This window comes from Podarcis pityusensis (assembly GCF_964106645.2).
Source record: "Podarcis pityusensis genome assembly, chromosome: 8".
NCBI lineage: Eukaryota > Metazoa > Chordata > Lepidosauria > Squamata > Lacertidae > Podarcis > Podarcis pityusensis.
This window is the reverse complement of record NC_138033.1, coordinates 71,979,470-71,994,797: the sequence shown is the minus strand read 5'-3', so window position 1 is coordinate 71,994,797 and position 15,328 is coordinate 71,979,470. Positions and strand designations below refer to the sequence as shown.

Here is a 15,328-nt window from a genome sequence, read left to right as displayed (position 1 = left end):
TTGTGGCTGAAGGCAGCAGAAAGGCGAGTTGGCCCTTAGCTTTGGGGTTTAGGACCGGGTTGAGATCCATGCACATGCACTGAGACCAGTGTTGGATTTACATATAAGCTAAACAAACTATAGCTTTTAGGGCCCCACTCTCTTGGGCCCCCCAAAAAAATCTAAAGGAAAAAAAACTGCTGGATGTACATTTCCAAAATGTAAGTTAGAGCTTAATAATTATTTCACTATTAATATACTTCTTCTGAATTGTATTTCACTATTAATATACTTCTTAATTGTATTTCAGTTCAACAATTACTTAGATAAAATACATATTTTGTTATGTGCAAATGGCTTTAGATACCTATTAGGTCCATAAATTACCATTTAACATATATTCAACACAAAAAAACAGCGACAATTTGTTGTTGACAAAGGACAGCTGGACATATAAAGAGCCCTATTACCTTCAATAGCTTAGGGCAGGCATAGGCAAACTCTGTTCCTCCAGATGTTTGGGACTACAATTCCCATCATCCCTAGCTAACAGGACCAGTGGTCAGGGATGATGGGAATTGTAGTCCCAAACATCTGGGGGCCTGAGTTTGCCTATGCCTGGCTTAGGGCCTCATCAAACCTAAATCCAGTCCTGACTGAAACCCATGCACACACATTGAGATCCATGCGTGCTGGTTTCAAGGTGCTTCAACTCAGAGCTTTAAATCTTGGAAGCGGGGGCTGCAGTCAGAGGAATTCTGTTACCTGCACAAAGGAGTCTGGATAGCCCGCCCCCACACACAGTAGTGAAAGGAACAAAATCCAGTTCAATGACAGCATCAATGATAAAACAGGATAGTGAGCACAGTGGTACAGGTAGGTAGTTCTAGATTCTGGAATTAACAGTCTTAACAGGGAGAGGTAAAGGTAAAGGGACCCCTGACCATTAGGTCCAGTTGTGGCCAACTCTGGGGTTGCGGTGCTCATCTTGCTTTATTGGCCAAGGGAGCCAGCGTTTGTCTGCACACAGCTTCCGGGTCATGTGGCCAGCATGACTAAGCCACTTCTGGCGAACCAGAGCAGTGCACGGAAACGCCATTTACCTTCCCGTGTGAGCGGTACCTATTTATTCTACTTGCACTTTGACATGCTTTCGAACTGCTAGGTTGGCAGGAGCAGGGACCAAGCAATGGGAGCTCACCCCGTTGCGGGGATTCGAACCGCTGACCTTCTGATTGGCAAGTCCTAGGCCCTGTGGTTTAACCCACAGCGCCACCCGCTTCCCAACAGGGAGAGGTAGCCCTCTTTAGATAGCTGTGTGCATTATTTCACTGCAAAAGGTCATCATCCAGCCTTGCTGTGTCCAGGGGAACTTCCTACTCATGTGAGGACCCCGACATATGGCCCGAAGTCTGTCCCTGGCTGCGCCACTGCCTTCTCTGAGGCTGGTCTGCTTCCTGTTGGGGATATTCCAGCTCTAGATTCCTTGCACTGGGCTAGATACGAGGCGTTAAGACCCCTTTCCGACTTTACATTTCCAGAAAATAAGAACCATCCCTGGTAGATAAGGACGGCCGCAGGCTGTGTGTTGTATCAGGAGAGCACACACCTATTTGCCAAAGCACTTTTTGCTGATTTCATCATAACCTGCGATGACTGGATATGGAGAGGAGATTCCAGGCTTGATTCACAGTGATTTTGGTGATGCGGCATGTGGGATGCTACGCCGATTGAGCAACAGCCTATCCTGCCACAACTAAACATGCTAGCGTGACCAGTGAACTTTGCATGTTATTGCCACAGAGAAGAGTGAAGCATTGGGGTTTTCCTTGACATAGACATCTGTGTGACTTGGAAACTTGCATTACTTAGGCTGTGTACACATTATACATGTAAAACACATTCAACACCCCCATAAAGAATCATGAGGACTGCAGTTTCTCCACATGGGGTTATGATTTCCAGCACCCTTAATGAACTACAGGTTCCCAGGATTTTCTTTTGGCAGGTGATTTAAATCTATGTTGTGCACACAGCCTTATAGTAATTTCTTTGTTCCTTTGAATTCAGGCTCAACTGGGAGTCTAAGCAAGGGCCAAATGGAGAGAAGCATCATCTGAGAAATGAAAATGCCTTTGGCAGCAAAACTCTTGAATTCATGGGAAATAAAACAGGCAGGAAAGAGATGGTTAATAGGATGGAGGGGAGAATCCAAGAGATCATCACTGGTGAACTAGGAAAGTCATACATTAAATGCTGTATGGTTTTGAAACACTGCGAAATTTTTGAGAGTTTAAAATGTACTTTATGACATTGTCTGAATTGGCTTTGCTACAGCAGGGTGGTTTTTCCCCACACTCTCCTTCTACCCTTCATCCATGCCAGCCCCTCTCTCAGTTTCTCATTCTCTGAGTCTTGTTTTCAAATCTCCAAAGCTCTGCAGAGATTATTTATCTTTAAAGTTGGCCTTTCTGTGCAAAATTCTTACACTGTAGCTGCTCTTCTAGCCTGTTCTGCTTCCCATACACATTACTACAAGCCATGTCCCATAAGATAAAGCATTTATGTACATCATCTTAATCACTGTATGCGTTTTTATGCACCAAATCCCCCTGAGATAGATAGATAGATAGATAGATAGATAGATAGATAGATAGATAGATAGATATAATATATGCTTTATTTAGTTGGAGAACCTCATTGCAAAGTCAGAGGCGCACATTTTAAAGTATTGTTTAAGTGTGAATGTGTTAGGTTTGGATTAAAATCCTAACTGCACCATTTTTATATCCTCCATCTCTCATGTCTACACTGTTGTTAAAGTGTTGCATTAAATAGCAAATGAACAGGACCCTTTGTTATTATTACTGGTTGTTATTGTTGCTGCATGATATAGTGGAGATTGCAAAGGATCAGGCTGTAAATTCGCTTTCCAGTCATATTTTGAGTGGCGTGATACTTGTTATACTATTGCAATGTCCCTTGATTAAGCAATAGGTTTGTTTCTCAGTTGCTAATTGCATGGAAGCAACTTGGTATAGCTGACTCCTTCGTAATGGGGCTCAGGAATCCTGTAGGTCCATCGGCACCTCGATTAAGTCTTGCGAAGCCCAAGAGCGCGGCAATTAACATTAGTGATGTTTTAAAAATGAAAATGAGAAAAGAGTGCCTTGCTCGGAGAGCAAAATAACTCAGGCAAGCTTTGAAGGAAGCTGAGCTTCTCTCAAAGTTATCTCTGCAACCATAGGGACTAGAACCCTTTCCTGCCTAAAGGAAAGCTAGTCTTCTTCTCCAGACTCTACAAAGAGCATTTTAAGAAAGAAGTAGAATTTTAGAGTTGGAAGGGTCCATGAGAAATCATCTACTCCAAGCCCACATTTAGACCAGAGTCCATGGATGTAGCTTAGCAGGAAGAGCATCTGTTTTGAATGCAGAAGGTCCCAGATTCAATCTCAGCTAGGGGCTGCAAAAGTTTCTCACTCTGAAACCTTAGAGAGCCACTGCCAGTCTGTGCAGACAGTATTGAGCTAGAGGGACCAATGGTCTGACTCGGTATAATTTCCTACCACCCTTCTCCCTTAGTCACAGCTCAGGGGTTTAGCTTCCTCTCTGCAAGCAGAAAGATTTGGTCCTCAGCATTTCTATGTAGCATAGAAAGATGGCCCGTCTGAACCCTTGGGGAGCTGCTGCCAGCCAGTGTAGGCAATACTGAGCTGGATGCAGCAAGGATCTGACTCAGCAAAAGGCACCTTCCCGCATTTCTCTGTGCGGCGTAAGAAACGGCTGAATGTTCAACACCGTTCAGACTCAACCAGCAGAGGGCACCATCTTGCAAGGCCCTGACTCCTCTGCAGAGCCAACACTCCTGCAATGGGTGTATCTTGAGTACATATTATTAAGTTCTTTAATTGATGTACACAGTACTAAAGAAAAGGCATATTAAAACAAATCTTCCATTATTTAAAACAAAACAGTGCATTCCTGTCTGCTAAAAAAAGGTCAGGGTTGAATCCATGCCAGTACTACTCAGAGTAGGCTCATCGGAGTTGAGGGACATGACTAAGGGTTTATCCACACTTATCTTTTGCCTCGCTCTTTCCAGGCACAGGCCTGAGCTTTCAAGCTTGGTACATTGTTGGGTTTCCCCCACCCACCGCGACCTAGAGCTTTCCCCGCGAAAACCCACTCAGTCAGAGCAAATGTCGATTTGGGTTTTCACAAGAAAAGCTCCAGAGCAAATGAGAAAGGTGCTCAGAGTTAAAAGCACAGGTTGCGCCTGGAAGCAGCGGAGGTACTAGGTAAGTGTGGCTCCATTCATTTCCAACTAGAACATAGTTGGATCCTGAGGGATGTCAGCATGCAAAATGCATATGTAAAGGGTTAATTTCAAGAGCTGTGGAACGGCCACACACTCTGTGGCAGTTGTGGCAGTTATGGCGGTTGTGGCAGTTATGAACCATCCTAACTGCCGTCTGCTTCGGAGTCAGAGATAGTCTGTAACAGTTGAATCTATGTGAGATGTTTTAGCAGCTTAAGCTATCATCTATCTACCTGCACTATACATTCAATTTGCAACTGCAAGCGCACACAATAAAAGTTATCTTGTCATTTAAAATTTAAAAGAGAGTGTAGCTTTTATAGGAAGGGGAAGGGAACTAAGAAAAGGGTCAAACAACCCACAAATCTGGAGTTTAATTCCCACAGATATCAACCCTGGGTTGCCAGCCACAATATCGTAGCAGTGGTCCTGTAAGACAGACTGCGGTTTGTGGGGCAGTACCTGAAAGGACCAGCCTCCAATGCAGATAGCACTTGGCACCTAACATACATCCCTATACATTTCCGCAAACTGCTATTGCTGCATGATGACCCCGCCGCCCTTCCGCCAGCTCTCGGAAAGATCCTTGCTTAAGGTTCCTGCTACTCACCCTCTAGGTTTCGTAGATCTGAGGCACGCCAGAAATACCATATCCATCGACCAGCTCAGGGCTGTAATCCAAATCGGGTATTGGGTCTTGCAATGGATGAATGTCCCTGTTGAATCGGGTTGTGATTCAGGCCTGTTGTTGAAACCTGGCACATGGCATAGGAGGTGCTCCAGGAAGTGATCCCTTGTGAATCAGATGCCGCCTGCTACTCATCCCTTTTGGAGATGTTGGGTCAGCATCCCCATTTGGAGCTAAGGGCTATAAGAGATGCTGTTTCCAGGAAGGCATAAGAAGGAAAGGGGAGACTCTGCCACAGTCCTGATGGAACGTCTCCAAATCTTGGTCCCAGAGAGTGGTTATGTTCTACCCCTGTTGTCGGAGGCACTAAGTTGTCAGCAGAGAAGTCCTACTCAGAGTAGACACATTGAAATAAATGGGTGCCAGTTAGTCAAATCAGTTAATTTACACCAGTCTAAGTAGGACAAACATTGGCCATAACCAAGTGTGTCTCTGGATAGCAACTGTCGTTGAGAATTACAAGTGAGGAGTGTGCTGTGACATTCAGGTTCACAACGGACAACCGGTTGGTCACTGTGAGAAGCGGATGCTGGACTAGATGAGCCCATTGGGTCCTCCTCAGTTTCTTACATTGTATTTTGACTCTGAATGTCAGATCCTCCGGTCATCCTCAGAGCTGCCTTGGAACTTTGGTTCCATACTGTTTTGGTTCAATCGAGTTGAACTTGCTTTGAGGCACTATCAACTTTTCATATATCTTATACTTAAATAAGATGATGATGATGATTACCAAACTTCTATCTGCATTCAGCCTGGGCTGAAATGCTCTCCCCATCACCCACATTTAGCCACCCTATTTGAAAATGGCAGAATGTGGAGCACCCTTTTGGCTAAAATAAATTGCCTTGGAGTTGGGGGTATCAATTAATTGCTTAAGGGGAGCCTGGGTCTCCCTTTGCCCATCCTAACTCCAAATTTCAAAACTTTATATCTGTTTAGAGAATGGAAGAAGAAACAAGGAAAGAGGAAGAGGTAGAAATGAAAAGGGACGAGGACGCTGCCCTCATTGCTTTCTACACCTCCTTCAAGGACCTCTTTGAGTTCTTTTGCTTGAACACCACCATCCATGGCACCATCCGGCTGGTCTGCTCGAGTCGGAACAAGATGAAGACGGCCTTCTGGACCCTTCTCTTCCTTGCCAGCTTTGCCATGCTGTATTGGCAATTTGGGCTCCTCTTCAACCAGTACTGGCAGTACCCAGTGGTCTTGTCAATTTCTGTCAAATCACAACAAACGATGTTTCCTGCCATCACCCTCTGCAACCTGAATCCATACAGGTACGGGTGGGGGTTTTTTTTGTATTTTCGAGGGTCTTCCTTTCGAATCATTGAAAAACTTCACTTGCAGGTTGAGAAGGGCTGGAGTTTAGGGGATCACTTATTTGTAGGGAGGGGTGAATTTGTCAAACTCAGTTCCTCCCCTTTTCTTGGGCTCCCTGTTTTCAGTCTTTCACAACATAGATAGATAGTATTTTATTGCTTTGACGCCTGGGACAAGCAAAATCTAAAATACAGTAAACGACAACAATAACATCCAGTCTCTCCTTTCTTGGAAAAAATCGTAACAGCAGCTAAATGTTAGAACTGCTATTTAGAACAAATTTATGAAGCATAAATATGAAGCATATGAAAGTCTCTAGTCCAAAAAGTCTCTCCAGTTGTTTGGGAAGCTGACTGCTGCATCTCATATGGGAGATGATGGATGCTCGGTGTTGTCGAAGGATAAAGGACTCATATTGCCTCTGACCACCCTGATCTGGCAAGCCTATTCTTGGCCAGAGCTACGGACCACACCTGAGCCTACCATGCCTCCATTGACAGGCATGTCTTTCTCCTGTTGTAAAAGTAAATGGAGCAATACATAGGAGAGATACACTTCAAGTTTTCTTAAGGTTCTGTGTTTCTCCTTCAGGGTTTCCTGGAGTGGCCTCTTTGATCAGACTGTCCCTGCTGATATTCAGAGCCCTTTGTCATTTCTCTCATTTCCCCAGGGTCAATCTAGTCAGCAAAAATATGGCCGAGCTTGATAATCTGGCCAGGGAAACCCTACACAACCTATACCCCTTCAGCATCCCGGCAAGCACTCTGGAAGACAACTCCAGCGTCAGTCTGGAGAACTGGACAAACAGTGAGGTCAACAGCTCCAGCTTCAAGCTAGATGACAGCATCGCTCTAGTGAGAATGGGCGGCGGCAAAGTGGGCTTCCGGCTGGTAAGTTGAACGGGGATTTCAATGGCCATTTTCAGTGGCCACCTGCCATTGACAATTGGTCTTCCTGAATTGGTTGTAGGCTGAGCCCAGCCACTCAGGGATCACAGAATGACAGGGAGGCTATCATGACCCGGTTGTTGTTGTTGTTGTTGTTGTTGTTGTTGTTGTTGTTGTTACAATTTCTCAAATGCCCTTCACCCCAAGGTCCCAGGCCAACAATTAAAACACAACATGAATAATAACATTTGGGGTGTATGTTTTAGGACCCACCTTATTTTGATGGTTGCAAGCTGTTTTTGATTGTTTTTAATATTGCTTTTAATGCTGGAACCCACCCTCAGACCTTAGAGGGAAGGGCGGGTAAGAAATAAATTATTATCATTATCATTATCATTATCATTATCATTAAGATACAGGGGTACCTTGGTTGTCAAACTTAATCTGTTCTTGGACTCCATTTGACTCCTGGAACCATTGGAAACCAAAGTGCAGTTTCCTGCACTCAATCAGAAACCGTGGAAGTAGCGTCAGACATTCGACTTCCAAAAAGCCTTCGCAAACAGGAACACTCACTTCTGGGTTTGCGGTGTTCAGGAGCTGATTTGTTTGGGAGCCAAGCTGTTCGAGAACCAAGGTACCACTGTACATTGATATACAGTGGTACCTCGGGTTAAGTACTTAATTCGTTCCGGAGCTCCGTTCTTAACCTGAAGCACCACTTTAGCTAATTCACCAAAAGCTGTATATTGAAGATACCAGATGCACCTCTGTGAAGAAGGAGTTCCACAGCACAGGCACTGCCACAGGGAAGGCCCTCTCTCAGGCCAGCACTTAACACACTGCGCCTCTGAGGTCATGGTGGCTGTGTGGTCAGAGGCAGTATGCTGGAGAGGAGCAGCTGGAGAGGAGAATTGGCTTCCTGTTCTGCTTTCAGGCTACCTAGAGGCATCTGGTCAGCCACCAGGAGAAGACAGACCTTAGGCTTTGCTCCGCAGAGCTCCCTCTTCTGCTCTCTCTCTCTCCAGTTTCTTGATCACTGCACAATTGTTTCCTCGGAGCTGAACCTCTCACTCCCCTAATTCTCTTCTTTCCTCAGTGTAACCAAACAGGCGGAGACTGCTACACCAAGATTTACTCCTCCGGGGTCGACGCTTTCCAGGAATGGTACAGTTTCCACTACATGAACATCATGTCCCAGATCCCACCCATCATTGACATCTCCAAGGACGACGACCACATCAACAACCTGGTCTACGCTTGCCAGTACGACGGATTGCCTTGCAAAGCTAGGTAACTCACACAGCCACCCAGCCTGTTGGCCTGCTCAGTTGTAGAACCATAGCATCTGAGAATCATTCCAGAGAGGGAGTTCACAGGCAGCCGCTGGTGGTCGTCGATGGAAGCATTGCTCCTGCAAAAGAAGAATGTAGGGTTGCATCCAATGCTCAGACTAGACCCATTGAAATGACTGAAATTCAGTCATGCCTAGGGCAGTTGCTAGGAATTTGTCTCCTGGTCCCCCAAGTCCTTGTCCAACACTCTTAACCACTAGACCACACTAGTTCTTATTTTTCCTTTGAGGAGCTCTAGGCAGTGCGGGTGCCCCTCTCCACATTATCCTCACAACAACCCTGCGAGGCAGCTTCCTGGCCAGGTTTGGAGCTCTCCTCTCCCAAGGTCCAACCACTGCAGAGCACATGCACCCTTCACAGATAGGGGAGTTGCTCCCTTCCCCTCTATCCCATCGATTGCCCTTTCTGCAGACCTTTGTTTCCAGCTCCTTTCTGCGGAACCGCCCTACAGTATTCCAAGGGCAGCCCCGCCCTGACCTCCCGAGCCACCCTGCCTATTTCTATTCCCAGATCCCTCACAGAGAGGAGCTGGTTCGTTCAGGCGCACAAGAGGGCGTTGGCGGCTCTTCTCCTTTCGGGATAATTTCAGGCTGCGGATGGGGAAGTTCCCTAGAATTGCCACAGACTCTCCCCGTCTCTCTCGAGGTGAAGGGCAGGTTGGCACCGGGTCCTTCCCGGCTTCTGTTTGCATACGGCGCAGCAAGGAGAACAATCTGATAAAGCCAGAGCAAACCTGCCCACACCCAGTGAAATGCTGCCTGTCTCAGGAGACATGCAGCAGCAGCACTGTCCTCAGGGGCATTGCAGGTACTTTGCAAAAGGAGCAGGGCAGGAAGTGCGAGAGAGGCGGAGGGTGGAGAGGGCAGGGAGGTGAACTCTGTTGCTATTGCCTTGGCCAAATGGGAGAGACAGTGTGGTGCAGTGGTTAGAGTGTCGGATTTGGGCCTGGGAAAGCAGGGTTCTGATCCCCACGTGGCCATGAAGTTGAGCCCAACCCCTAGAATCTTGGATGGCAAGCTCCCATCATCTTAGATTCTATTGGCTGTGCTGGTGTTAGTCCTGCTCATGATGTTCTTGGCCATAACTGAGGGCTTATCCACACTTAGCTTTTGCCCTGCTCTTTCCAGGCAGAGGTCCGTGCTATAACGATCCGTGTCCAAGAGGTTTCCGTGGGGCTATTTTGCTCCAAGCTTTTCCCACGAAAACCCATTCTTTAAAGTCGAATCGGAGCAAACATCAATTCGGGTTTCCCCACAGATTGACGTTTGCTCCTACTGAGCTTTAAAGAGCTGTTTTTCATGGGGAAAAGTCCGAGGGCGGAAAAGACCCAGAGCTTTAAATCATGGACAGTGCCTGGAGAAAGCAGATGAAAGGCAAGCATGGATAAGCCCTAACTTAGGTTTGCTCCTTTCATCGGGCCTGTTCTGAGTTGAATTGAGTTGGAAGCAACCCTCTCTTCTCAAAGTGGCCAACAAGCAGGACCAGAGCTCGAAAGCAACTCTCCACTCCTGCAGTTCCCAGCCACTGGTATTCAGTGGCAGCTGAATATAGTAGCTGAACCTAAAAAGCCTTGGGCGGTAGGAAGGTCTTCACCTTCTTGCACCATAAAGTTCATCATGGCGCCAGATGTCCCTCCTTGGTGAGGCAACTTCAGAAGCAGGGCACCCCAGCAAGAAAAGACCCTCTCCTTTGTGGGAGCAGAACTTCTTATGGAAGGGATTGTCTCCACTCTTAGTCCCACTTAGAGTAAACCAACTGAAATTAATTCACCTCAGCCAGCCATGCCATTACTGTACTTTCAATGAGTTTCCTCCAAGAGGGGCTTAGATGGGAAAGATCTCAAGGCGCAAGCAGGCAATGTAAAGAAGGCATCAGTTTTGTGGATCAGACAGGAAGGCTGCCGGTGGCCTTACAAGACCTTTTCCCTGTAAGAAGTCTCACTTCTGGAGACACCCTTCCCTTTGTACCACCTGCCAGTCCCCACGTGGCTTGGATGTGCTGCCATGAATTGACTTTTAAACATGGTGCTGTCGTGCAGCTGCTGGCTATCCTATTGCCTGGCCTTATCTCTTCTCTGTACAGTACAAGGTGTGACTGTACCAGTTGTTCCCTCGGTGGAGCCAAACTGGTCCCTGCCACCACCACCCCTTGGTCTGTTGTTGAAACAAGAAGCCAGCGGAGCTAACCACAAGGGCCCATCAAAACGCGTTGCCGATAATGAACCCAAGCAAACATTTGCTTAAGCGTTATCGGCTGGGACAAATTGCGGGTATTTGGCAGGCTCCTGTAAGTTTTAAGCAAACTTCCAGAGGGCGGAGCCTCTCTCGGTCTGCTGTACGATCAGCTCTTGTCCCAAGGCAAGATGACCTCACTCGTAAAAGTAACGGTCAGCTTTGGAATGCAGGTGTAATGTAGGGCCATATTTCAACATCCACACCTTCGAGGTTGGAAACATAAGGCCCATAAATGCCAGTTACTGGAAACCACAGGAGCTGTTCTGCTTTGGAGCTTCCCATTGGGGCATCTGGTTGGCCACTGTGAGAACAGGATTCTGGACTATGAGTCATTGACCTGATCCAAAAGGCTGTTCTTATGTTCTTTTGGTGTCAATTGGATTGCCTTTATCTTATATTCCTTATATTTTATCCCTGTCCTTAAGCACTAGCTGCCCCCACCACCAAATCCAAAATACCGCTGGTGAGGGGGGAAGGAGGGTGCTTATCATTTGAGGCTGATAGTATTCATAAAAGTCCCCCTTTCTCTGAGATGGCTTTTGTGATTAAATGTTTCGGCATAGTCACATGGAACAAGATGGTTATCTCTCCATCTCACCATATCCCCAGGGCTGTGAATAGTTAATGGGCACCCGCAGCAAAACATTTCAGTGTGGCGTGCTCCCGTTCAGGGATCCAGCCAGCCATGCCCTTTCCAGGAGACTCCATTCTGTTCCATATCCTTTTCAAGGACATTGGTGAAGGCTGTAGAACCGACATAGGCAAACTCGGCCCTCCAAATGTTTTGGGACTACAACTCCCATCATCCCTAGCTAACAGGACCAATGGTCAGAGATGATGGGAGTTGTAGTCCCAAAGCATCTGGAGGGCTGAGGAACTGGAGAATGAAGTCCAGTGAACAAACACTGGAAAGGGGACAACAACAAAAAATGCTCATATTTGATTTTGACCATTCCCCTTTTCCTTCCTTCACTACAGTGAAACTGAGCACTTTCATCACCCCGTCTATGGAAGCTGTTACACTTTTAATAAAGGCGGGACAGATGAGTTCTGGAAAGCTTTGAAGCCTGGAATTGTTTACGGTAAGAACGGAGAAAAAGAATGTGCAGGCAGATAAGTGTGACTATTGGTCGCTTGCAAGGGTTAGGCTGTGTACAGAGCTCATTATGTTCCACAGACGTGTTGCTTTAAACTATAGAGATAAATCTAGATGTTCAGGCAATGAAGATCAGACACAGTTTGGTTCAGCTGGTGAATCAGTCAAAGTACATGCTGTGAACCAAGAGGGAAAAATTATCAGAAACGGAATTTTCACAGTCAGAGGTTTCTGTGAGGGAAGGGGTAGCTGTCACTTTGGCTGGGTGTGCATTTGTTTTCCAGCATACATAACCTGCTGTTTTATTACTGTCTTCAGAGTGTGTCGTTAGACCCAGTTATGTCCCAAATCAGATCAGGGCTGTGACACTGGAAAATGGGTGGGTTAACCCTTTCCAGTAGGGTCATTTGCCTGATTAAAATAACCTTTGAAGCTGCTATTTGCCCAGCAGAGGGACAATATACGGGTATCATATGGGCACCTTTATGTCCCCTCCCCGCAAAATTGCTGCAAATAGCAGATCTGAGGAGTGGTTTTTATCAAGAAAATGACCCAGGTATAAAAGCTTAACCTCTCTCCCATAATGTGCTGTTCCTAAGGGGAAAGGTCAGGGAGGGAATGCGGGCAGGGTCAAACAATAGATGACCCTGAGGGGAGCTAAAGGAAGAGATATTTGTAAAACAGCAAAACTGTGTTCTGGTTTTCATTGTTATAGCTTTCTCAACAGAAGAGCAATACCAAATTTTAAGATGGCAGGCAGGCAGGCAGACTTCAAGCTGACAGGGCCTAGTTTGATTTTTGCTGCCAGGGCAAGGTACACCCAATGGATCTAGGCCCAGAATGGCAGCTCAGGGGGGCAGAATGAGGAGAAGGTGGGGTCACCCTATAACATACTAAGAGCCTTCTGGATCAGGCCAGTGGCCCATCTAACTGTGGAGGCAGAGCATAGCCATCGTGGCTAATAACTGTTGATAGTCTTTTCCTCTACGAATCTCTCCAATCTTTTGATACCATCCAAGTTGGTGCCTATCACTCTTTCAACGATTTCCATAGTTTAACTGTGGATCACCCTGTAGGATAAGCTGAATATACGAAGGCAACTGAGCTATCATAAATCGAGGATTTTAGTACTTTAAAACAATACACAATACCAACTGTAAAACAATTCAAATGTGTGATCTAAAGGGCAGGGCGAGAAAACACCAGCAATTTAAATGCGCACTGAAATAAATGGTCTCTGGAGCTCTTAAGCTAATAGACAATATTGAGCTAGCTAGCTAGATCAAAGGTCTGACTCTGTATAAGGCAGCTTCTTATGTAACTGCCTTCAGGTGTGTTGGGGAAAGCTTCCCTGTCATCACCAATGTAAACTTCAACTGCTAGCCCAGCGGTCTTCTGCATATGGAGTGCATCATCTTATCCTTTGCCTCAGACGGCAAAATGTCTTGGGCTGGCCCTGAGTCATTCCTACACATTAGCGATGATGATATATGTGAGGTCTTGTGCCCATGAGGGTGTCTCTGACATCATAGTGAGCAACACAGAAGCGATTGCTCTCTCGTGTGGGCAGCCGTTGCTTCCACAGCTGCTCATTGTTACCTCAGAGGCCAACTATGTAGGTGGAAATTTTGAACAGGGTTCGGCCCCCTCCCACCATCAGAGCAATCCTTGAGGGGCATGTGCAATAAAAAGAGCTTTGGCCACACGCTGATGCCATTTCCTGTTTAGCAACTGACTGATGTCACTTCCTGCTTGGACGGAGCTGTGCTTTGACGACGAATCCCTCTGCTTTTTCCTCGGAGGGCCATTGGCCCCATCCAGCAGGTCCTTCTTACCTTCTTGTGTTTGTTTGGTGCCAGGTCTCTCCCTTATCCTCAAAGTGGAGCAAAAGGACCACATCCCGCTGCTGTCCACCAAGGCGGGCGTGAGGGTGATGATCCACAGCCACAACCAGACCGCGTTCTTAGAGCACGAGGGGTTTGATATTCGGCCGGGGATTCAAACCACCATTGGGATCACACAGGTGAGCACCGGGGGGTCTGAATGGGCAACAGGAAAAACCTTGGCATGTGTTGTGTGTGGAGGAGGAAAAAACCTAAACACGTTGCAGAGTTCCCCAAAATAGACCAGAGGCAATTGTACTTCATCCAACAGAGCTTTACTGCTCCGGAAGGCAAATGAGCATAATGGTCACAAATCCAATACATTCAGAATTGGCACTGTCCATAAGAAATCCAGTTGCAGCAGACTTAACTTAAACTTAACAAGAACTTATAATAAGGCTGAACCATAACACTAACCGTACAGAACGCCACACCAGAACAAAGAGATAGAGTCAGCATGACCTTGACAGAAAGGATAACAGAACCAGTTTCAACCAGCTGTACTCAGCTTCTCAGAAGGAATAACCCAAACAAGAACCTTCTGCCTGTTTCTTTCACATAGAAAGAAACCTTCCAGAACACTCTTGACCTAAGCAGAACAGGGAAGATCTCTACACATCAGATCAATACTTTTGTACTAAGAAATGTGGGGTGGCGGGGTGTCTGGGAGGCTTTCTGGCTGGAGGCAGAGCAGGGTAAAAGTGTTTTAATCAGCGGTTGGGAACCTCAGGCCCGGGAGCCAAATTCCTTCTGATCTGGCCCTTGGCACTCTCTTCCCAGGCCACACACCCCTCACCCTGATTCACATCCCTGCTTTTACCTGGCTAAATGCACCCTTGAACTCTGGTAGTGTCTCTTACCTGCCTGGATGGCGCATAGAGTGGGGTTTGTGTAAATGTGTATATAAACTAGCGAAAGTAAACCTTACATCCCATGCCACGCCCCCTATTAGCTTTGTCCCCGCCCCCAGAAGTTTGCCCAGAATGAATGCAACTGTCACTCTGAAAAAAGGTCCTCTCCTCCCCATCCCTGATGTTTTGAACTGGCATTCCAAATGGGTTTTTTGTTGCAATCCCAATTTGGGGGAATGTCAAAATGTTTGGGCTCTCCGAGTTCCACCCCACCAAACCTGCTGGGCACCAGCCACCACCAGACAGTTGACTTTCAATAACTGGCGACAGGCAATTGCAAGGGCCTCCTGTGGGGCTGATGTTGCTTTAGTGGTGGAGAGGGGAGAGATTCTTCCAGGTTTAGCTTCTTTATGTTGAATTGATTCTGGCCTGTATGCTAAACTCCAAGTGATATGCTGTTTCCTCCCTCCAACTACGCAGGACGAGGTAACTCGCTTAGGCGGAAATTATGGCACATGTACAAAGGACGGCGATGATGTAGCTGTCAAGCTCATATACAACAGCACATACACGCAGCAGGTACAGCTGAAACAGAGCCTTTGTTTTCCCACTTTATTCGTTTCTGCCTTCTTAAGATCCTGCCCCTTCTCATGTGTTGGATCACTCAAATAATTAGAACAACCAAAGATCTGCCTAGTTAATTCAAACCAGGGTGTG

The 15,328-nt window shown here is 46.6% G+C and overlaps 1 protein-coding gene across 4 annotated transcripts in view; it reads left to right on the top strand.

The window, feature by feature from the left end:
• Window positions 1-15,328, top strand: part of SCNN1D (sodium channel epithelial 1 subunit delta) — a 70,422-nt gene that overhangs the window by 47,233 nt on the left and 7,861 nt on the right. For 2 of the 4 annotated variants that reach the window (XM_081016125.1, XM_081016126.1), the window contains exons 2-7: window positions 5,925-6,262; window positions 6,976-7,195; window positions 8,292-8,485; window positions 11,760-11,863; window positions 13,737-13,900; window positions 15,092-15,190. In XM_081016125.1, coding sequence (XP_080872251.1) covers window positions 5,928-6,262; window positions 6,976-7,195; window positions 8,292-8,485; window positions 11,760-11,863; window positions 13,737-13,900; window positions 15,092-15,190 — 1,116 coding nt within the window. In that variant the 5' untranslated portion in view covers window positions 5,925-5,927. Of the gene's footprint in view, window positions 1-4,445; window positions 5,263-5,924; window positions 6,263-6,975; window positions 7,196-8,291; window positions 8,486-11,759; window positions 11,864-13,736; window positions 13,901-15,091; window positions 15,191-15,328 lie in introns of those variants that run through there. The other 2 variants (XM_081016127.1, XM_081016124.1) reach the window with 2 other exon arrangements.